We start from the raw sequence: 21,798 nt of genomic DNA, 5'->3' as shown, positions 1-21,798 counted from the left end.
GCCCTGGCTCCCAATCTGATTGGAGCGGTTGTGCCTTTACCCTCGGTTACGCCTCAACGTTTAGCCAATGGCGTCCTGCCCTAGGATCTTGTACCGCCTTTTTCCGGCCGCGGCGGCGCCGCGTTCCGATTGGTGGAGGGGAAGGCGTCTGTCTGACGTCACCCGCCCACTCGCCGGGTGCGCGTGGAGGCCGGGCTGTGGGCGGCGGCGCGTTGGCCGGCGGGGGCCGCTCCCATTGGTCGGCGGGGGGCGTCACGTGGCGGCGGCGCCGTGTGGCGCGAAGGCGGAAGCGGTCCGCGTCGGTTCCTCGCGGCGCCGGTGGCGGAAGCGTCGCCATTTGCCGGCGGCGGGCGTGAGGAGCGGGCGGCCGGCGGGATCATGCCGGGGGCGCGGCGCTCGTTGGCCTCCCCGGTGGTGAGCGGCGTGCTGTGCCCCTGCGGCTCCCCGCGGGCCGCCGCCACGCCCGGTCCTGGCGCCGAAGGGAGCGGCGGCGGGTCCTGCGGAAGAGCGGTGTGCGAGGCTTCCGAGCAGGATCGGCGGCTCCGCGCCCTGTTCCAGAAGTTGGACGTGAACCGCGACGGCGCGCTCTGCATCCACGACCTGGCCGTGGGGCTGGGCCGCCTCGGGCTGCACCGCACCGAGCTGGACCTGCTGGTGAGCGGCGGCGCCGGGGCTGAAGCGGCGGGGGGGGTAACGCTGCTCCCGGGCCTCGGCCGGCCGGGGCTTGCGACGGCGTTCTGCCTCACCTGGGGAGGGCCGAGAGCGTTGGTGCCGTGCGGCGCTGTGCGTATTGGGCTCCGAGCTTCGGGGTTCGGCACGAGCAGCGTGGGTCGGAGCCGCGCCTGCCCTCGTGTGCGGCTCGTTGCTGCGCGGTGCCTCGGGCGCAGGGCCGGACGAAAGCCGAGCGCTGTCGGTACGCGTGGCTGCGGCCGGGGTTTGGCAGTGCACGGCACATCCTTCCTGCAGGAGGGCGGAGGGCACTGCTGAGTCCCTGAGAGCTGACCCAAGTGACAGCTGTCACTGCTCCCAGAACCGGGACAGCGTACCTCCTTTCAGCCCCTCTGTATGCATCCACCCATCCCGAAGTCGCCGCTGCCTTTCCAACTTTGGCTCTCTGAAGCCTTGTTTTCTAATAAGTGCTTCTTGGTTGGCATCTTCCTCCGGAACACTTTGGCAGCGTGAGCATCGTATGAGTGATTTACTTGTGCTGCTTCTAAAAATAACATCAGTGCCATGGTGATTTTCTACAGTGTGCACTTTGGTAACAGGACCTGACTGTGCCCCATCAATCATCTGCGTGCCCGTGAGATGCTGACTTGCTGCCACCCATGGGTGCCTGATCCCTTAGTTCTGGCAGCAGGCACTCACTTGCTAGAACATCCTGTGCTGATGCCCACCCATCTCACTTGGCATTCCCTCTTCTTTCTGAGCCTGTTATCTAATACCGCCTGAAGTTTTCCAGGCTGGGAGGATGCTCTGCGAAACAAAATGCTTTCTTGCTTTCCAGCAAAGCTGCTCTGCTTGCTGTGCTGCAGGAGCAGCAGAGAAGAAACGTTCTGCAGGGTCTGGAGCTGCTCTGTGCAGGGGAGGCACTGTGGACAGCAGTGCTGCTTCTGTGAGCCCTCAGCCATCGGGATTGTTCCTCAGCACTTTGCTTCCTCTGCTCACTGTTCAGCTGTGCAGGAAGCAGCTGGTTGGATAAAGAGAGCTGATGGGGCACTGCTGGTATTGCAGGGTTCCCTTCAGCAATGTGACAATTAGCATTTGTTAAGAACTAAGGATGCAGAGTTCAGGACTCCAGTTTGATTTGTGAGAGCAGCCCTTGGAGAGCTGGCTGGAAAACCTCTGCCTTGTGTCATCTTTTAGGGAAGATTGAATAAACTTCCTGTTTCCCAGAGAGTTCTATTAATAAAAGCATTCTTTTTTCCTTCTCTGTCCTTAGCCAATAATGACGCTCAGCAATGTGAAGTCACACTCAAGAAAAGTGTTTAAGGATCAGGGTGAAAACGCAGTGTTCGAAGGCCAAGTTAAGCATAAATCACATGGGTTGTGAGTAGTAAATGACTGTGGCTCAGGTACCTTGTATCTTTCTGTGTCACAGTGCAGTGTGCTGGATGTGGGTGCAGCCCTCCTGCCTTGTAATGCCATGTTGTCCACAAGCTTTACTGATCTCTTGGTGTCAGTTGGCCAAAAGTTCTTGCGGCAACAGTGATTGTTTTGGGCTGCAGCTTGAAAGGAAAATGAGCAATGTTTTGGCTCCTCCAGAACCTGGGAGTTCTTACTGAGATAAAGCCCTCTGCAGCACTCAGAACATCCCTGCCTCCCCAGGGGCGGCCTTCAGCATGGCCAGAGCAGGCAGCCACACATCCCTGCCTTTTGAGGTGGAATTTGCTGATGTCATCAGCGAGGTTTTTTTTTAAATTCCTGCTGTTATCTTGAAGCTGTTTTACAAATACAGGGCAGTGAGCCTTCCAGAGCACCGCTTGTTTGAGCTGGTTGCACAGAGCAATTCGCATACCTCACTTTGCTTGAGCAGTAAAGTGATAACCATGTGAACAACATTTTACAGGCTTCCTTGTCCTGCTGCATAAAGGGACGTTCTGCTGCTCAATTACATCTGCCTCTGGAGCAGTTGAGCTCATTTTACTACTTCCTAAGTTCTCCTGAAGATATCTCTGTAGATTTATGGAACTTGAAGTATGTGTTTAATGGAAATAAGGGTCGTTGAACCGGAACTGTTCTCTGCTTTTTATCTGGAGATATCTATGTGATGTAGCTGAAGGCTGTGTAGTCAGAGTATTTCTGCATGTGCTCATGTGATTGTTTTCCTGCTGACCCTGACCTGGAGTGCTGTCTGGAGCTTCCCTGCTGCTGTGGGCTGGGCAGCTCTGCCCTGGTGCAACTCATCCCTGCTGCATAGAGACAGCGGAGTGCAGCCCCTTCACAGAGCCGAGCCCCTTCTGGGGGACTCTGAGTTAAGAAACAGAGCAAACATAACCCTTGTTTCTTTGCAGCCATAACGGTCTGTGTGCCTTTGCTGTAACTGGGCTCTCCTCCTTGGCCTTGAGATGCTGTTGTCTCCTGGAGCCATGCAGATGGCTGCCCCTTGCTTCCTGGGTGTCAGCTCCTCCATCTCACTGCTGAAATCTTCACGTTGGCTTTCATCACAATGTTCTTTGCTTATTATCTCCTCTGCAATCTCAAAGCTCTATCCACTCAAGTTCTGCTTTCACCTGTACTGAAGGACCATAACTGTGCTGCTGCAAAGCTTGCTTGGCTCTGGGCTCCTCTGAGCAGCTTTATTTTTTGGGATAGCCCTTGGGCTGTTCCAGCTGCTGGGGAGCACCGTGCCCTCCTGGTCCCTGCTCAGTTAGCTCTGTTGCAAGTGATTCTGTGACAGAAGTACTCTTCAAGATTGTAATTGATATGATAGAAAGATTCAATCTTATTTCTTCACTTGATTTTTAGTTTAGACTCTTTATTTCTGTAACTGTTTTACTCTCTGATCTTTTGACTGCTCTTTACAGTGCATAACATGCCATAACTCTGAGCAACTGTACGGGACTGAGAGGGCCATTCCTGTGCAGTGCTTTCACCTCATTCCTACTGTCAGTCATCTGGAAATAGGTGACCTGAGTTCTTAGTGAGTCACAACACCCTGCTTGTGATTAAAAATGAGCAAAACTCTGTTCTGTAATCTAGACCAAACTATCTCTCTGAAGCCATACACATTTAAACAAGACACAAACCATAAAGATGTGCTGAACCCTGTTGGGGCAGTTGGAGGCTTGTAGCCAGGCCCTTGTAATTAATTGTTAAGGGTTGAGCAATATGAGGTCATAATCAAACAAATGGAGCAGTGTTACAGTCTGAAATTCCAGCTGATCGCCTTCCTGCTGCTGAAAGCATTTGCCAACAGCTCCCCAACCACCCACCTTTTACTGGCTGATCCTGGAGGACTGAGTTGGATGTCTTGAGCAGTCTGCAGGCGATTGCAGCTAGCGTTATAACACGTTAAATAACTTCAGATGTCTGTGGGTAACGTCCTCTTGGAACAGGGAGCAAGGAAGATGACGTTCGTTTGCTGCTCCGCAGGGAGCTGGGACCTGTTGCTCCTTGCAAGTTATGAAATGTGTGGTTTGAGAGCCTTGTTTCCACGTGTTTGGGAAATGTGCTGCAAGAGCAAAACCGTGGGTCAACGATTTCACTGTAGATAAACCCTTCGAATCTGTGGCAGGCACAGGAGTTGGTGGGCATTCAGTGGCTCAGATGCGCGGAAGGCATGGATGCATGCTTTGAAATCCAGCAAATGAGTTCCTGGCAGGTGCTGCGGGGCCTTGGGAGTGGTGTAGGGCAGGCTGGTGCCTGTGTGACTGGTGTCTGCTCACCAGGCATCGCAGTGCAGTCCACTGAGAAAGGCTGGAAGCGAGCTTGGGGTGTAGATGCATGCAAGGGGAACTCGCTCTTGCTGCGCCACTGCTCATTTCTGTGCGTGTAAACCTCAGCTGTTGCTCTCTGGTTGTGTACCTGCAGGACAGACGTGCAGCCCCTGAGAGGTGTGACCCAGCAGTGTCCTTCCAGCATGGTGCTTTGCCTACCTGGCAGCTCGTGGGTTTCTTTAGCTGGGACCTTTAGCCCAGTTATGGCCGATAAGGGCTGCAGGATTGCAGCCGGGCTGCTGAGATGCAGACACAGCTTGGGTTTGAGCACACTGATGGTTAGCACTGGTGTGATGAGACGCAGCCTTGCAGAAGCACAGGGCTGCGTTCTGCTGAATTCCTTGGGAAGTATAATGTGAAATGTCTCCTCTGGATCCGGGCATTGACTGTGGCTCAGCTCAGGGAGGGGGAAGAAAATGGAGTAGTTACTGAGAGATAAGAGCAGGTGGAAAAACCCTGAGCTGCAGAGTGGTTGGTGGGAGTTGGCTGGTAAAGAAACAAAGGCCAGTGACAGTTCTGGCCGAATGTGAGCCGAATACTCGAGTGGTTGACACGTGTTAATGAAATAGCACCAGAACTGCTGTGAGGACTTGGTGTCCTGCTCACAAGCCCTGCAACGTGGGGAGCGCTGCAGTTCTGTGCCCATAGTGTGGTGTGGTGCTGGCAGGGGGGGTGGGGGAGGGAGTGTTGCCACAAGTAGGTCTGAAAGAAAAATGGTAAATGAGTCTTTGTTCTTGTTCATGTCCTATGGCTATATTTGTCCCTCTGACCCTCTGAATGTGGGACATGAGCACGCTTTAATGATGCCCCAGACTTTGTCTCGAGTGAAGAAAGCAGATGCACCATTGCTATGGGACGGCAGTGGAGGTGCCTTCGTTTTCCTGCATTCCATGTGGTGAGCTGAGGCTCCAGGCAGGAGAACTCTGCTTTAAGAGAAATTGCTGAAATTGTTGGATCGTGAGGTGCTGGAAAGGCGAAGCTGTTTGGTATGCGAGGCCACATTGTGCACAGAGCCCAGGCTGGGGGGATCATTTCCCAACAGCCACTTTCCTGTCACTTTGGTACGTGGCATTCTTGTCCCTTTCTGATTTCGGGGTATTACAGATGCCCTTTCTCTTGCTCAGCCTCCATGTGATGGAACCCAGCGGTTGGTGTCTGCTTAGCACTGGTCCCATTGCCCAGTCCGTGGGCTGGGGCAGCTGGTGGCTGTGCTGGGGTTCCTGCAGAGAGGTGGCCAGATTTTGTTGCAGCGCTCTGTTGTGTCACCTCAATAAATCAACGTGGCTGAATGTCACCAGACAGCTTAATTATTTAAGCAGCAGCAGCCAAGATGTTTGGCAGCGCGCTGTGAAAACCCTGCGCAGCGTTTCTGGATTTTATTTCAGCTCTCTTAGAAAAAGTAGAATATCCTTACGTGAAGTCTTGTCTTTCAGGAGTGACGTTTGGAAAGATGAGAACTGGGTGTATGAGGTCAACCTCGGGTGCCACACGCGCCGCAGCCCCTGCTCGGGTGTCCTGGCAGCTCCTCCTGCCTGCTGGGGTCACACCAGGATCCCAGGAGGCGACCGCTGTAGCAGCTCTCCTGCACCGGGGGATGGGGATTGCTGCTCCCATCCCTCTGCCCCTTCCTCTTCACCCTCCCTCCTGCATTTTTTATGTGTGAGCTAGTTGTCTGCTCGGATTCTTGCTGGAAAACGCCTTGTGTTTGCTCAGGATTCTTCCAAGGGCCATCTGAAAGCAAGTATCCTGAGGCTGGGTTCTGCCTGGTGCCACCAGCATGAGGGGCACGGTGCCTGCCCCAGAGCTGAGCTGCGTCTGCAGGATGGGGTCAAAGAGCTCACAAAATACCTTGGTTTTGCTACTCAAAGAGACTTCCCTTTGCCAGCTTGCAGTACAAGGAAAATACTGCTTCAGCTAAGCACACGTCATTCTTTTTGCTCTTTCCTTTCTCCTTTGTCTCCATCTGGATGGATTGCATGGCTTCATTGCCCTCTTCTCCTCTGGTTACCCAAGGACGGCCCACCTCGGTGATGCTGGGCACAGGGCTCTGCTGTGGGCACCTGCTGCCTGCAGGTCACTCCTGCAGCTTCCCCCTCTTAAAGATCTCTTTGGTTCTTGGAAACAGCTGAAGAACCGAGGGGGGTGGGTTGGGCGGTGTGTTTTGGTGTGACCTGGGCTCGTGATTTCTAGATCAAATGAGTGTCTGTTCCTCATCTGTTCCCCTGCTCTGGTTCAGGCTGGACCCGACCTGCTGAGTTTGTTGCACCTTTTATGTGTGAGCGGCTGGCTGCCTGGTGCTGTCAGTGGGACAACACTTGCGTCCCAGCTCCCTGCAGGGAGCAGCTGCTTTGCCTCCGGCTATCATCATCTCTCCATTAGTCGCTTTATTGTTCTGACCTAATAAAATTCCTCACTTGGTAAAATAAATGCTTTTTTTTTTTCCTTCCCCTTTCTAAATATGATTAGAAAAGGCTGTGCTCTCCAGGAGCCGTGTGGATTAGCGCGGTGGAAGAATTCCTCTGAGGTTTCCTTCAGCAAGGACAAAGGCTGAAGAAGTGTTGCTGTGTTTCTGCTGTAATTGCACGCTAGACATGTATTTTCTTGCACAAATTACTATTTTACCATGCAAATTCTGCATGAGCAAAGGAAGATGGGGTCTGTGCCACGTGTACACCCCAAACATAAGCGCATACATCACGGAGAAACTCAGTGGTTGTATCCCACGGTGTTAACTGCTCTCACAGGTCTCTGTGTAGCAGCTCAGCACTGTGATCCTGAGTCCCACTCATCTGCTTTGCCCTCATGTCTTCACATCTGTACTTGCTGTGGGTCTATGGGCTGAGCTCCTGGAGCATCAGTGTCAGAACAGCTCGCAGCTTCTTGGCAGCCTGTAGCCTTAGGCTACTGAAGGCTGATTTTGATGAGCTGTACCAGTGCAGGACATCTGCTTTGTTCCTCCTTGTGGTTCAGTGAGAAACTTTAAAACATCACCTTAAAGGATCAGGATGGCAGTGTGGGGGATGGCACAGTCCAGAGCGGGGCTGTAGTCTTTTATATTTAAACTGCATTTTTTTCCCATTAAGTAACGCTGAAGCGTATTTGCAGAAGAATTCTTTCTTTTATGTGAAGTCTTCTGTGTGCTTGTCTCTTTTTCCATTACTCAGGTTGGTGAAAGGAATTCGGCACTCACAAGTTCCTGTAAGTGTGACGCTGAGTGTTGTCCTAAAAAACGGGCTGCCTGCAGCTTGGAGTTCTTCCAGTTTGGGCACGTACTTCCATATCTAATAGCTGTAAGACACAGGTTCTCTGTGGGCTGCTGCTGTCAAAGGTTAAGAAGTGGAAGCAGTGGTCTGGCAGAGGCCCTGGAGCTCACTGTGGGCAGGAGCCTCAGCATGGAGCTTTGCTTTGTGCTGCTGGGACCCAGCAGGAGAGCAGCGGTGCTGTGCAAGCGGGCTGTGTAATGCCGCCTCCTGCAGGTGTGGGGATGGGTAAAACCCTCGGGCCGCAGAGGAAACTTGAATCACAGAATGGCTTGGGTTGGAAGGGACCTTGAAGATCATTCAGTTCTGACCCCCTGCAGCATGGAAGGGCTGCCAACCTCTAAATCAGGGACCAGCTCAGGTTGCACAGGGTTCCATCCAGCCTGTCCTGGGCACCTGCAGGGATGGGGTACCCACAGCTCTGGGCAACAGTGCCATGACCTCCCTGCCCTCTGGGTGAACAATTTCCTTGTAATGTCTAAATTTCCACTCTTTCAGTTTAAAACCATCCCCCCTTGTCCCATTACTGCCTGCCCATGTAAGAAGTTGATTTCTCTCCTCTTTATCCGCTCCATCCAAGCACTGGAAGGCTGCAGTGAGGTCTCCCAAGAGCTTTCTCTTCTCCAGGCCGAACACCCCCGTTCTCCTAGGAGAGGAGCTGCACGGCGCTGTGTACTGATGGATGTGTGCATCGTTGGGCCGATCGGCGACAGTGAACCACAGCCTATCGGCCCTTGCGCACATGAATGGCCGTAAACGCTTTGCAAGCTCGTCGCTCTGAAAGCCAAATGGCAGAAGCATAATGCAACACCAAAGAGCTATTGTAGTGGAGGATGAGACTATAATAGAGCGGAGAGAGAGGGTGCAGCTCGAGGTTAATTCAGCCGCGGCCAGGAAAAGCGCTCATCCCCGCAGAGAACCATCTGCTGCCCGAACAAAGCCCCGCCGCGGAGCCCTGGGATCGGAGCGGCGATGTGAGCGATCGGAGCGGCCCCGAGCCACCCCGGGCCGCAGCCCTCCACCCTCCGGCGCGCTCCCCGCGGTGCCGGCGCGCTCCCGGCTGCGCGCTGCTCGCCCCGGAGCCCCGCGGCGCTGGGAGCGGCGATTGGCTGCGCGCTGCTGCAGTGGGGCACAGCCCGGCGCTCGGCCCCGTGTGCTGTCGGGACCCGCCGGCTCTCTGGCAGCGCCCGGTTTGAGCTTTCCTCTTTTTCTATCTTAGCGTCCTCCAAAGCTTTGCTCCTTGGAGCACGGGAGAGCTGGCGCTTTGTCTCGTTGCCGTCGGAATTGTGAGGCTCTTGTGCGATGAGCTGCTTGTCAGGCCGGGCACGACTGCAGTAGCAACAATTTCAAAAGGCAGGAAGCGTCTGCGGGAGCGGGGCTGCGCACAATCCCAGCCCGTGGAGTCGCCGGGTTGGAGCTCCCGCTGCCTGCCGTGCCGTTCCCATCCCGGTAGCGCAGCCCGGGCGGCTCCCGGCACACCGGCTTTGCTCGCCGGAGCAGCGATGCTGCAGAGCCTTTGGCGTTTTCTATCTAGCTTCCTTCCCGGGGCCGCATGCCAAGGTCCTGCTGATGGAAAAGACGACGAGGCCAGAAACGCCACCCCGCTGCCAGGCCCCGGGGAGAAAGGGCCAAAGGTGCTGGGGAAGCCACAGGACAGAGGGACTGACCCCACTGAGAGGAGACCAACTATCCTACTGGTGGTTGGACCCGCAGAGCATTTTCCAAAGGTAACGGGACATCCTGAGGCCGGAGCGCATGGTGTGCGGGAGCGCGGGTGTGCAGGGAAGTGTAGCTGCTGTGTGTGTGTTTTGGGAGGGGGTCAGCGATAGTGAGTGGGGTCTGATGTGTTTGCATGCTGGAAGCAGAGGGACCGAGGTAATGACTGCAAAGAGGTGATGTGACCTTGCAGACATGGTGTTCTACGGGGAAAAAATGAGGAGTCTATGGGTCTAGAAGGTGACTTGCAAGCAGTGTAACTCAGAGGGCTGGCAGTGATAGTGAAGGTTGGTGGGGAGTCCTTGAGCTACACCAGAGACTAGTAGAGAGTCCAACAGATCCTAAAATCTCCTGGTCAATCCCTGGTCACTCCTCATGGCTCCGTAAGGAACTAGTGTTATTAGGAGCAAACCAGTACTTGGTGTATGGCTGGAATGGCACAGCCTGCAGATGGCAATGGCTGTCCCACGGGAGTGAGTGGCATAAGGAAGAGACCTAAATCTGTGTGAGGATGGGAACTTCCCGGGGTGGGGAGGTGGTGGGTGCGTGCAGTTGGCAGAGGATAACCAGTAAGGCTTTGTCTGGGGGGAGGTGAACAAAAGCAGCTCAGTTCTCTGCTGGCCGCGTAGCACGGTGCTGGCTGACGGCAGCTCCAGGTTATCCTCGAGGAGGAGGGAATGCTGTCTGTGTCTCCTGAGGATGATGCAGTCAGCTCTGACTTCATGCGGGTTGTGACCAAGGGTGTGAGCTGAGATTATTGGGGAGGGGCTGAGTGATGTCCCCTGAGCAGCTAGGAGGGCTGCAGCACGCAGTGGGGTGACTGCAGGATGCGTCTGCTCGGGCAGGGAATCGGTGCTGCTGTGGGATTGCTCTCTGAACTAGGGAATGGACACGGTCAGGTTGCAGGAGGGCTTAATGCCCTTTGCTGATGCTTCAGAGGGAAGCAGCAGGGTGGCATCTCTGTTCCTGCAGAGCAGAAGCCACTCCCTGCCTGAATCTGGCTGAAACATCTGCAGGGACTTCTGCCTTCAGCCCTACTGATAGCAGCTGGCACCGTGCATCTCCTCCAGAACCTGCAATGTGCACTTAGAGAAGGAGAGGACTTTTGTGTGCAGAGGTCGAAGAAGGACAGAGGCTCAGGACTGAAGGAGGCTGTGGTGAAGGAGCAGGGCTGCAGATCTCTGTTCCCTTCTGAGGGAACAGTGCTCCTTCAGTCCGGGAGAGCCCATCTGTTCACACCTGCAAATGGAGCTCTCTGACACGGGGAGGGAGTTGATACTGATCTCTTGCCTGTATGACCCTGAGAAGCTTTGTTGCATAGGAACCCTAAAATTGGCTAACGCAGAAATAGCTGAGGGATAAGGATGTGATAAAATGGAGTTATTGCAGCTTAGGAAGTAACTGCCCATCTGCTGGGAGGTTGTGGCTGTGTAATTTTAGCCTGCCCTGATTGTGAAGTGAAACACTGAGTAAAGCTCTTCTGCTGAGGATTATGGAGATCTGGTTTACCTTGCACTGCAGACCAGCTAATGCTGCATCCTGTCGCCGTGGCTCAGCTGACAGCCAGTAACTTGTGAGCTTGATGATATATCTGTGCTCTGATTGCCCATCAAGGAGAAGCACTGCAAAAAGCCCAGAACAGCATAAGGGATAGATGATAACTCACTGTGCGAGCAACCTAATGCTACATGGTGTGTAAAGAAATTGGGGACTCATGGTTTCTGTTCTGCCATGGAACGCCGTGACCTTGGGATAAGTTAGCTGGGTGCCACGTTGTGCTGTCTGAGCTGCTGTAGGTGTCTGCTGAATCATCCCGAGCACTGCCTGACACTGCAAGCAACGTATGTGTGATCGACCTGGCTGGGGAGGCTTCATCCCAGCCCTTCTGCTCGGGGTGACTCCGCTGTGCTCCCCCTGCAGGTAACGGTTCCGATGAATAGAGAAGAAAATGCTGATTGAAAATGTCCCGTGTTGGCTCGGGGTGTGTGTGCACAGGACAGGGACGGCCTGCCCCTGATGTCACCAGGTGGACTTGTAACTTTGGATCTGTGTGTTGTCACTGCACAGCTCACCCCTCCTGCTCACCTTTACAGCACGTTCTGACGTTGTGGGTCAGCCCTTCCTGGCCGTTCCCTTCCCCTCGCACGGGTTTGGCTGACCGCCGCTCTGTGCTCTGCTGGGGTCTCTTCAATGATTAACTCCCCTCCTTCCTACACAAAGGGTGTCTTTGTGATTTGTGAGAACCTTCTGTCCTGGACAATTAATTATAAGCTAGCCTCCAGAAATGACAAACACCAAGTCAGCAGGACCAGCAGAAACTTCCAGCATAGGTGCACCTACCCAGCAGGCTGCTCTGTCTCCAGAGGAGGATGTGAGCTATGTGACTGTGACGCGTGCTGGCACTTGGTATTTTTAGAGTCCTTTTTTTTTTAGCAGAGTAAATTCAAAATTAAACAGCATCCTTGTATGGCTGCGTCCTCCCATCTTCGGGAGGTACCTTCTGGAGCCGATGTAGTTCAGCAGTGATGAAGCAGATGCCTAAAAGAGTAGAAATGACTAGGAATGTCAGCGTTGGAACAGCGGGGTGTCGTAACTCATGCAACACTTAAACGAGAGCCAAATCCTATGAATAAAATGGACAATGAGTTTGCAGGGTTCTTGACAGCAAGAAGAGCGAACATCCCATAGAAGGTGTGCATTTGGCTCTCCTGCAGCTGGAGGCATTGGTGAGGCTGCGTCCCATCCACGGCCACCCGCAGGTCCTGTGCCTGAGGCTCCGTGGCTGTGCACGTGCTGGGCCCTGGGCCTGCCTGGCTTTGAGCACTTCCAGGTTTACCAGGATTATTACGATTATTATTTTTGATGAAACCTAAAAACCTGCAAATGCTTTTTAAAATTCCCTTCATCATTATAACCTGAATTGCTGGTATAAACTTCACTTGTAATCCATCTCTCCTTCTCAGCTCCCTCTCCTGTAATTAATACCCTGTGTAAATCAGCTTTCTTAACATCATTACCTCTCTCCTTTCCTGTGACGTAGGCAGTAGGCTTTCTTCCCTAAAATGTGCAGATTCTACCTTTTGTTCTCGCTGCCAACTGGAGATGGAGTTTATTAGGAAAATCTGCATCATGTTGGCATAGCAACCGAGCTGCCAGCAGCTCAAATAGTGATGCTTGGCAACTCGTGGGTAGGAGCACGGAGGATCTCGAGGCTCGGTGGGCAAATCTCAGTTATATTTGTTCCTTTGGCACCCGCACGTGGGGTGGGGGGCTGCTCTGGGTGCTGAAGGCATTGATTTTGTCCGTTCCCCTCCATAGCATTGCAGTCGTGGGTGGACGCTGTGGGTTGGCGTGCAGTGAGCTGTTGCAGCTGATCCCTAAGAGGATCTGAAGCCTGAGAAGATCCGTTGCCGTGCGGGGACGTCAGCAGGAGCAGGTTAAGCCTGGTTAGGTAACGCGGTGGCAGGTGAGGTGCCAGAAGGGCATGGGAAGCCTTCACGGTCACGGCTCCCAACGGCACCCTGCTGCTGGCACCCCGTTTTAGTAAGCCTTAAAATAACCCCTCTGCTCGAACATTCCCACTTCAAGTCACTGCTGTGCGGCTCCACAAGCAGCTTGTTACAGACCTCAGCTTTCTTTACTCCTAAAGGACAAAATACCCTGCATGGACACCCCAACCCCAGTGCACCGAGGTCCGAGGAGGAGCACATGCTGGACTTTGTGCTGGTCGGCACTGTTTGAGCAGAGCAAACACGGGATAATGTGGCAGCGGCCGGGAAAGCAGTTAGCAGGGCTGGCTGGAACCAGTTTGACAGTCATGCTGTGTTACCTGGAGTGCAGATGGCATTGTGGTGTTTGGAAGCTGGCTAATGGCTGTGTGCTCTTGGGGCTTCCCCGTGCGACAGCTCCTCTGGCAAATATCAAAGCTCGAGCTTCGTTGTATGGTTTATGTTGGCAGTTGCAGCTCTGCATCCTTTGGTACTTTCGCCCCAGAGCTGGGTGCTATCCCGTACATTGAGTTCCACTATGTGCTCCAAAGCCTGTAATTACGTGAAGTGATGCATGTGCCACGCTCCCTCCTTTGCTGGACTTGTTATCCGTGAAGCCCAGACAGCTGCTTGCAGGGTGGTTACATCCACAGGGGCAGGAACTGGAAAAGGTGGTTCTGCCCGGGCCTCTGTTCTCTGTTAGGCCATAACCAACCACAGTGCTTAATTGTCACTGGGAGAGGAGGGAGGACAGGTGGGGGCTGCAGCTGCTGCGGAGGCTGGGCTGGGAGCAGCTGGGGCTGTGCTGGAGCTCTGGGCACGGCTTGTTTGATGGCAATCCTCTCAGCAACACCACTGAGTTCTGGAACGGCTCAGTGACCTCTATAAATGTGGGATTCCAGAGCTTTTCCTTAAGCCGGACGTTCCTGGGAATTCAGGAAGAGGAAGGTGGTGAAGCCTCTCTTGTCTCACGGAGGCAGAAGCGGTGCCCAAGGCCCTGCAGAGCAGCAGGCAGACCTGGGGTGAGATGGGCAGAGGGCAGGGCCAGCTCCAGGGGCACCGGGAGTGTACTGGGAGCCCAGTGCCGGTGCTGGAGGCCTCGTGAGAGGCTGTTGGCAGCCGTCTCCATTGGGGAGGGCCGTGGCTGCTACCGCTTGCCTTTTAAGTAGAAGGGCAGGGCTTGAGCAGCCAATCCCACTGGAGCCGGGGAGCTCATAGGCATGTGTCATGAGACACGCCGGCATTTCCTTCCCACCACGCACTGAAATTAACGCCGGGAGTCTGTCGGCGCTGCGTCCTTCCTGGCCTGTCCGAGCAGCGCAGCCGAGCGTGGGCCACAGGAAGATGCTCTGCCTCTGTCTCTATGTGCCAGTGCTGGGGCAGTCGCAGGCAGAGTTTGAGTACTTCGAGTCGAAGGGGCTGCCGGCCGAGCTCAAGTCTATCTTCCGCCTCAGCCTCTTCATCCCCTCCCAGGAGTTCTCCACATACCGCCAGTGGAAGCAGGTATGGCTGTAGGGGGAGCGGGGCTGAGCCCCTGGGCTGTTTGGGGTGCCGTGAGCTCCTTGGGGCTGCGTTGGATTTGGGGCTGCGTTGGATTTGGGGCTGCGTGCCGCTTGGTGGGGGGCTGCTGTGAAAGCACACCTCATTTTGGTTCTTTTGATTCCAATCTGAGAAGAGCCCACCGCTTAAACCGATCGACCTGTTTAAATAGGGAAAAAGGGGTTTTCCAAACCCTCTGCTCATGCTGAAGGCTTCATATCCTCTTCCTTTTCCTCCCCCGCACGCCCTGTGACGAGATGAGTGGTTTCTGCAGCAGCCACGTGTTGCTGGCGCGGGCTGTGCAGGGTGTGCTGCTGGGAGCTTGTGCAAGAGCCTCTCCATTCTATCTTACAGCAGCTGAGTGGGCCTGCTCTGCCCTGTGCTCTGCCCTGTGCTCTGCCCTGTGCTCTGCCCTGCGCTTTGCCCCGTCCCTGCACACCGTTTCCCAGGAGCTGAGGCTGAGCTGCTGAGCTGGCTGGCCTTCTTATGCCTTTGTGCAGGTGCACAAATGGAGATGGCTTTTAGATGTGGGGGGTCCCGTGTGTGCTGAGGGCATGCATAGTGCAGGCGCACAGAAACACTTGCAGTGAGCACCACTGCCAGCCAGCCGATCGCTATGCTGAGATGTCATCCTTGCTGTTAAATCCAGGAGCTGTGGGCTGAGGTCTGTTCGCCTCTCTTTGCATTCTTGTCCTTTACACATGTACAAGAACCCCTGCGGGTCGCTGCTCTACAGGGGCAGTGTATTTCCTGCCCAGGGCGGCAGTGGCAGCGTGCAGCCTCTGATGGCTCATTGCACATTGCTGCTGCTGGGGAAGCAGAGAGGTAGAGCACAGTTGCACAGTCACATCTCTCCTGCAGCAAACGCCTCTGAATTATTTGTGACTGTCAGCTGCTGGGGTTTGCCAGCGAGAGGGAAGCCCTGATTCAGCTGTCGGATGCCAACCCGCTGACATGTGAGAGGTGCTGCTCTATCTTTAGCCCACAAGGTAGATGTGGGGCCCTGTCTGAACTTTACAACAGTCATATGATAAATTGCAGATTAAGAATACTGGGCACACCTCAAAGGTCAGCGCAGCTGGGACGGCGCTTTCTTATTTAAGGCTGATAAGATGGTTAGAACTAATCCTCATAGCATTAGGGCTGAAAGGACAGGACGTGATGGGGTGAGAGGAAGACAGATTTTGAATGGTGAAGCATGTAGTCTTGAAACCATTGAAAACAGCATTGAAATACAAGCTTAAGGCTAATGAAGGAAACCAGTGTCCTTGGGCTGGGGAGATGCCACCATAGGCTTCAGAGGTAATAGATAAACCTGAGCAACCTTGAACAAAATACTGTGATTAGAGGGTTGGCCTTGGTTTGAAACCTCTGTGACAGCTCAACTGCCGCACACCTAAATGTTACAAGAATTACAACCAAAACGTAGGTGATGAAGTGCTCTGAGTCACACCTCTTGTAGTGTCACTCCCTGACCCGTGTTGAAAAAGACTTCTAGGCTGTCAAGGGCAAGTGACCAAGCAAGAAGGGAAATGGGAACTCCCTGAGCTGCATTCTTGCAGCCTGGAGATCACCTCTGCTGTCAACAAGTAGCCACGTGCCCTGAGATAGCTCAGTTCATCTGCCGTTGCCCCATGCTGCAGTGAGTTAATTTGTCGTTACCTCGTCCCTAGCTGTCTGACACAAGCTGATCTTGATGTTGGCTGTGTCCTACCTTCTCTTGTTCTATATGCATCTCGTGGAAACCTGTATAATTAAAGCACGTAGCTCCAGGGTGCCTAAACCAGTTCATAGGGGTTTTTATCTTTGCTGTGCCCACTGGGGCTGGACAGGCTTTTTCTGGTTGGAGTTGGTTCTTGCCAGGGATAGCATACTTCTTTAGGGATCATATTAGGCATGGCATTCTTCTCCTGTTCAGGCTTATTTTTTATTGCATCAACTTTGGCAGTTAATTTTCTATGCAAATGTTGTTGCCTCACACTTAGACCCTAAGGAGGCTCTCAAATTATGTTGTGTAAGGTGTTGATCAAGATAGAGGACTGCGATTCAATAATCGATAGTTGCAGAGTACCCCTGATAACAGTGTGAGGCATTGCATTTGGCTGACTTTGGAAGGCAGTTGCCTGGAATCAGGTGACCTTTCTACTCTCCTGCTTTCCTCGAATTTCCTGGGGGAAATTTCATAATTGTCTGTTGCTTTGTGAGGGGAGGAAAGCCAAAGCAATTTAGGAAACGATATTTAATTACGGTGGAGGAAGGGGCAGATCGTCAGAATGAACAAAGGAACTGATGTTTTTTGATTGTCTCCTCAACAGAAAATTGTGAAGGCTGGAGACAAGGACCTGGATGGGCAGCTGGACTTTGAGGAGTTCGTTCACTATCTCCAGGATCATGAAAAGAAGCTAAGGCTGGTCTTCAAGAGCTTGGATAAGAAGAATGATGGTAAGCACCTTTCTCTTGCTCGCAGACAGACAATTGCTTGCTTCAACTTGTCATACAAGTACTTGAGCTCAGTGCCGTCTCTCTGCAGGCCGTATCGATGCCCAGGAGATCGTACAATCTCTTCGGGACCTGGGAGTCAAGATTTCTGAACAGCAGGCTGAAAAAATCCTGAAGAGGTGAGGGTTCAGCTGGTTGTTGTGTCTTTCTGAGAAGATCTTCGAGTTGAGAGAAGGAAGCGTGCGGACAGGGAACGTTTCTCCTCTTTTCTGCCCTGTATCCACTTCCTGGAGACTTCAGCTGCTTCCTTTTGCCTGTTACTCTTTGTTTTGATTTTTTTCCAATTAAATAACACTTTTAATGCTGTAATTTATTGTGGAGAGTTGCTGTAAGAATGTCTTGCTTTGTTGGTCTTTTGTGGGGAAGGGCTTGCACCTGAGCTGATGGCATTTGTTCCTGTCTGACTGTCCTGCTGCCCTGAGCTTGCTGCTTTGAAGAGGGAATGTGCAGTTGCCCTTTGGAAATGCTGAGTGCGTTTTGCATGTGGCACTAACATGTTAACAACCACTTATTTGTGCTGTTTTTTTCCTCTTTCTTTCCTCTGCAACCCTCCCTCTGTCTGTTTGCCTGTGTGTCAGAATAAGGACGGGACACTTCTGGGGTCCTGTCACCTAGTAAGTATTTTTTTCCCTTCAGTTGGGAAACTAGTTGGCCTGACTTTGATAGGAGGGGGCACAGCAACTCCTGTGGTGCAGTGAAAGGGGAAATAAGGGAGAAAAAGAGGGAGGCCATGTCTATCTCTCTGCAGGTTTCAGTGTGGAGAAGATTTCTTGGCTTTGTCTTGTGTCTCTTTGGAAGTCTTTCAGTAGTTGCTTTGCAAAGCTTTTTTTTTTTCTTTTTGGTGTAGGTCTGAATAATCAAAGGGAAGGGGAGGAGAGATTTGTCACCCAGTGGGAGTCTGTACTCACTAATGATAATTTTTTTAGCATGGACAAGAATGGGACGATGACAATTGACTGGAACGAGTGGCGAGATTATCACCTGCTGCACCCGTGGAGAACATTCCTGAGATCATCCTGTACTGGAAGCACTCCACGGTAGGTTTCTCCACAGCAGCTCCTGGTCTTTTCCCCGGGTTCTCAGTGAAAGCCATAACCCCAGGGAGCTGCTATCAGCAGTCTCTATCGTTTTCTTCATGGTTCGATTGCTGCTTTGTAGCCCTTGAAGCCCAATTGCTTCCTGTCCTGTCCCTTTATCATGCCACCCATCACTGGCATTGCTTCTGAAGCCTCTGGCACAGGTGATAACAACTGTACATTCTGCAAGGAGATGTATGTTCACTTGGCTTGTACATCTGAGAGCTTGTACCAGCGGCCAGATCCTGCCAGCTTAGAACCTGTTAAGACTGGAAATGGACTTGACAGGCAGCCGTCCTTCCTGGTGATATTTCAGTGTGTGCAAATAGCATGTAATGAGGTTCCAATGAGGCCCAAGCTGTGTCCTTGTACAGCTGCCTACATCTTTTTTAAAACTTCATAGATACAGCTGATCATTCTGTTCATTACTGTGATCCAGTGTTTTAATGAAGACAAATGTGTAGCAGTTCCCAGCTTCCAAACAAATCTGCTAAACCTTGAGGTGGTGTAGCACAGGCAGTCCCAGCGGCAGACACAGCTGTTGGTGGTTTCAGATAAGCTGCTGTCATGAAGTACTGGAGATGCTTATTCCAATACTTAGTGCTGATAAAGAGAGGTAAAACTGTAGCAGTTGTGCTAGCTGATGAAACAAATCCTCAACATCATCTGTTCTTTTGCAGATCTTTGATGTGGGAGAGAATTTGACCGTCCCTGATGAGTTCACAGTGGAAGAGAGGCAGACGGGGATGTGGTGGAGACATCTGGTTGCAGGTGGGGGTGCAGGTGCCGTGTCCAGAACCTGCACAGCTCCCCTGGATCGCTTGAAGGTGCTCATGCAGGTATGATGGAACAGTTCCAGTTTGTTTGAATAGCCTGAAGACTGATCCCCTTAATGTTCTTGCCAGAGTGGGATCGAGGAGGTGATCACGTTCATTAACTTGATATAGCACTTTGGCTAGGGTCAGCCATGTAGCTCCTATGTTGGTATTTTGGGAGTCTTTTTGGGTGATTTGAGTGGTCAAATTCGCGTCAACAAATTATCCTTCATCGACTAGAAAAGATAGAGAGACATTTTTGGGAGGTAGGCATGTGAAAACTGTCAATAGTTGGAGAGTTTCGTGGTTCAGAGCACTGGATGAATTGGATTTTTGTGAAACAGGTTCAAGTTGTGGGTGTTAAGTGGTTGTAGTGGTGAACTGACAGAGCTGATGTTCCATGCAAGTATTGAGTGTTACAAAGGAGTTACAAAAACCCAGTTTCAGTTTGCCTCCTCACTGTACCTGCTCTCCAGTCATCTGGGAAGTCTGTTCTGTGCAGCTGGCCCTGTGCTAGGTATTGGAGATGGCTGCTTAACCTTTCCCCCCATTTCAGAGGAGTGTATTGATTAGATCCGTTAGTTAACATTGGACTTCACAAAGAGGAAGAGAAGCTTGCTTTTCTATTGTAGAAGTTATTGAGAGGGGATTAAAGCCTTGGCAAATCTCCGGGTAAATAAAAAAAGTGCCCTTTTGTCCCTGGATTACAGAAGAACGTAACGCTGTCGTAATCAGGACTGGAACTAATCCAGGTTCACTCTCTCTCTCTCCCAGGTCCATGCCTCCCGCAGTAACAACATGTGCATCATTGGTGGTTTTACTCAAATGATCCGAGAGGGTGGCACCAGGTCACTGTGGCGAGGGAACGGCATCAACGTGCTGAAGATTGCACCGGAATCTGCCATCAAGTTCATGGCTTACGAGCAGGTAAGGGAAAAAGCTTGGGAGGAATCTTCCTCAGCGGAAGGACGAGCTGAAAAGCGTGGCTGAGGGAAAGGCGGTGAAGCTCAATGTCTGTCTGCCTTGGCTTCCACAGATCAAGAGGTTCATTGGTACTGACCAGGAGATGCTGAGGATTCACGAGCGGCTGTTAGCTGGCTCTCTGGCTGGGGCCATCGCACAGAGCAGCATCTATCCGATGGAGGTGAGAGCACTGGCAGTGCAGCCCCTGCAGGGTCATGGGAGGGAGCCAGGAGGAGAGCTGATGTCCTGCCCGTAGTTCTGAGAACTCGTTAAGCAAGCTGATACCGAGTCATGCTGCTCACATGACACCCCTGCAGTCCTGACCGTCCTGGCTCTCAAGAGTTGCATCTTTTCTCCTGTTGATTCTCCTTAGATCTTAATGGCGTTCATTCTTGTCTTGTAGGTTCTGAAAACACGGATGGCTTTGAGGAAGACAGGACAGTATTCAGGCATGTTGGATTGTGCCAAAAACATCCTTTCCAAGGAAGGAATGGCTGCCTTCTACAAAGGCTACATCCCCAACATGCTAGGAATCATTCCGTATGCTGGTATTGACCTGGCAGTGTATGAGGTATGGAGCTGTTAATGCTTCTGTGGGGCTGTGCTGCTTGTGTAGCTTTATCAGTCAGACCAGGCTGTTACTACAGGACTTTAAATAACTTATCAAAGCTTTTCTGATCAGCCTTAAGGGGCACACATGAAGTGTTTTAGTCAAAATGGCCTAAAAGATAATCCAGTAAGATGGTTTTCCTTTCATACTTGGCACCATGCTTGATGCCATGTTTCTTTTTTGAGAGAATTGCAGCAGCAAATTTTCATTCTCCCAGGCCCCTAAAGGGGCAGTAACTTAAAAAGATCTGAGAAGCCTGGCTGATATTGCACGTACCTCCCTGGGCCTTTGTACTAGATCTTTTATGTAACTTGTTGTTCTTCTGATTGCATCTTCACTGCTAACATCCCTTGTTCCCTCCAGACACTGAAAAATGCCTGGTTGCAACGCTATGCCGTCAACAGTGCTGACCCTGGAGTCTTTGTCCTCTTGGCTTGTGGCACCATATCCAGTACCTGCGGGCAGCTTGCCAGTTACCCCCTGGCTCTTGTGAGGACACGCATGCAGGCCCAAGGTGAGAACTTGGGGGAACTGTGTGTGGTGTGTGAGCTCCTGCCACGGTCTCTGAGCAGGGTAAAGGTCCTCCGGTGCAAACATTGCGACAGCAGCCTTAACCGGCCGTGTGCCGAGCAGAGGGCCGCGTGCCACGCTGGACGGCGGACTTTGTGCTGTCCTCTGGACTCAGATGCTTCTGGGACAGAGCAGTCCTGCTTTCCTCAGCCGAGAGGTTTGGGCTGGTGGCATCTGCAGAGCAGTTTGGGAAGAGGGCTGTGATGTGCAGCGCAGCCGTGGCTCGCTGGCGAGTTAGCTGTTCTCCTCAGAGCACCTTTGGTCTGTGAGCAGCCGTGGGAGGCGCGTGATGCAGAACTGCCCCGTGAGACAGGCGTCGGCCTCGTGTTTGTGCGGCACAGGTCGCCTGACTGACGGCGGCTCTTTGCGTTGCAGCTTCTGTGGAGGGCGCTCCCGAGGTGACCATGAGGGGACTGTTCAGACACATTCTGAAGACCGAGGGAGCGTTTGGCCTTTACCGTGGGCTGGCCCCTAACTTCATGAAGGTGATCCCAGCCGTCAGCATCAGCTACGTGGTTTATGAGAACTTGAAGATGACGCTGGGCGTGCAGTCACGGTGACCAGGAGATGCCGAGGACTTGGAACTCTGAAATCTTGGGGCGCGATCCCAAGACGTGCAGTCATCTCTCATTCTGTGAATGTGTCGACACTAAGCTGACTAAGCAAAGCTGTGAAATCTCTGATAGTTTGTGAGTCGGGAAGGGGAGGGGAGGATCTGGTGTCCTTTGCCATCGTGCTGCTCGGAGCTCTGCAGAAACCATCACGTGGTCCTTTCTGTTGGGCCTCTGGGGAGGCTGGGAGCTGAACTCCTGTCCCAGTCTTA

At 52.6% G+C, this 21,798-nt stretch overlaps 1 protein-coding gene across 1 annotated transcript; it reads left to right on the top strand.

Moving 5' to 3' along the window:
• Window positions 1-67: 67 nt before the first annotated feature.
• SLC25A25 (solute carrier family 25 member 25) lies at window positions 68-21,535 on the top strand (the record flags this gene model as incomplete). Its single annotated transcript, XM_079544529.1, is given in 13 exon segments — window positions 68-158; window positions 161-654; window positions 16,758-16,884; window positions 16,973-17,060; window positions 17,520-17,555; window positions 17,868-17,932; window positions 17,935-17,978; window positions 18,698-18,856; window positions 19,607-19,759; window positions 19,869-19,976; window positions 20,199-20,366; window positions 20,769-20,919; window positions 21,351-21,535. Coding segments are annotated over 13 exon segments (1,869 nt in total).
• Between the last annotated feature and the right edge of the window lie 263 nt (window positions 21,536-21,798).

This window comes from Tetrao urogallus (assembly GCF_951394365.1).
Source record: "Tetrao urogallus genome assembly, chromosome: 19".
NCBI classification, from domain to species: domain Eukaryota; kingdom Metazoa; phylum Chordata; class Aves; order Galliformes; family Phasianidae; genus Tetrao; species Tetrao urogallus.
The sequence above is the reverse complement of the archived record's forward strand: the minus strand, read 5'-3'. Positions and strand labels throughout refer to the sequence as shown.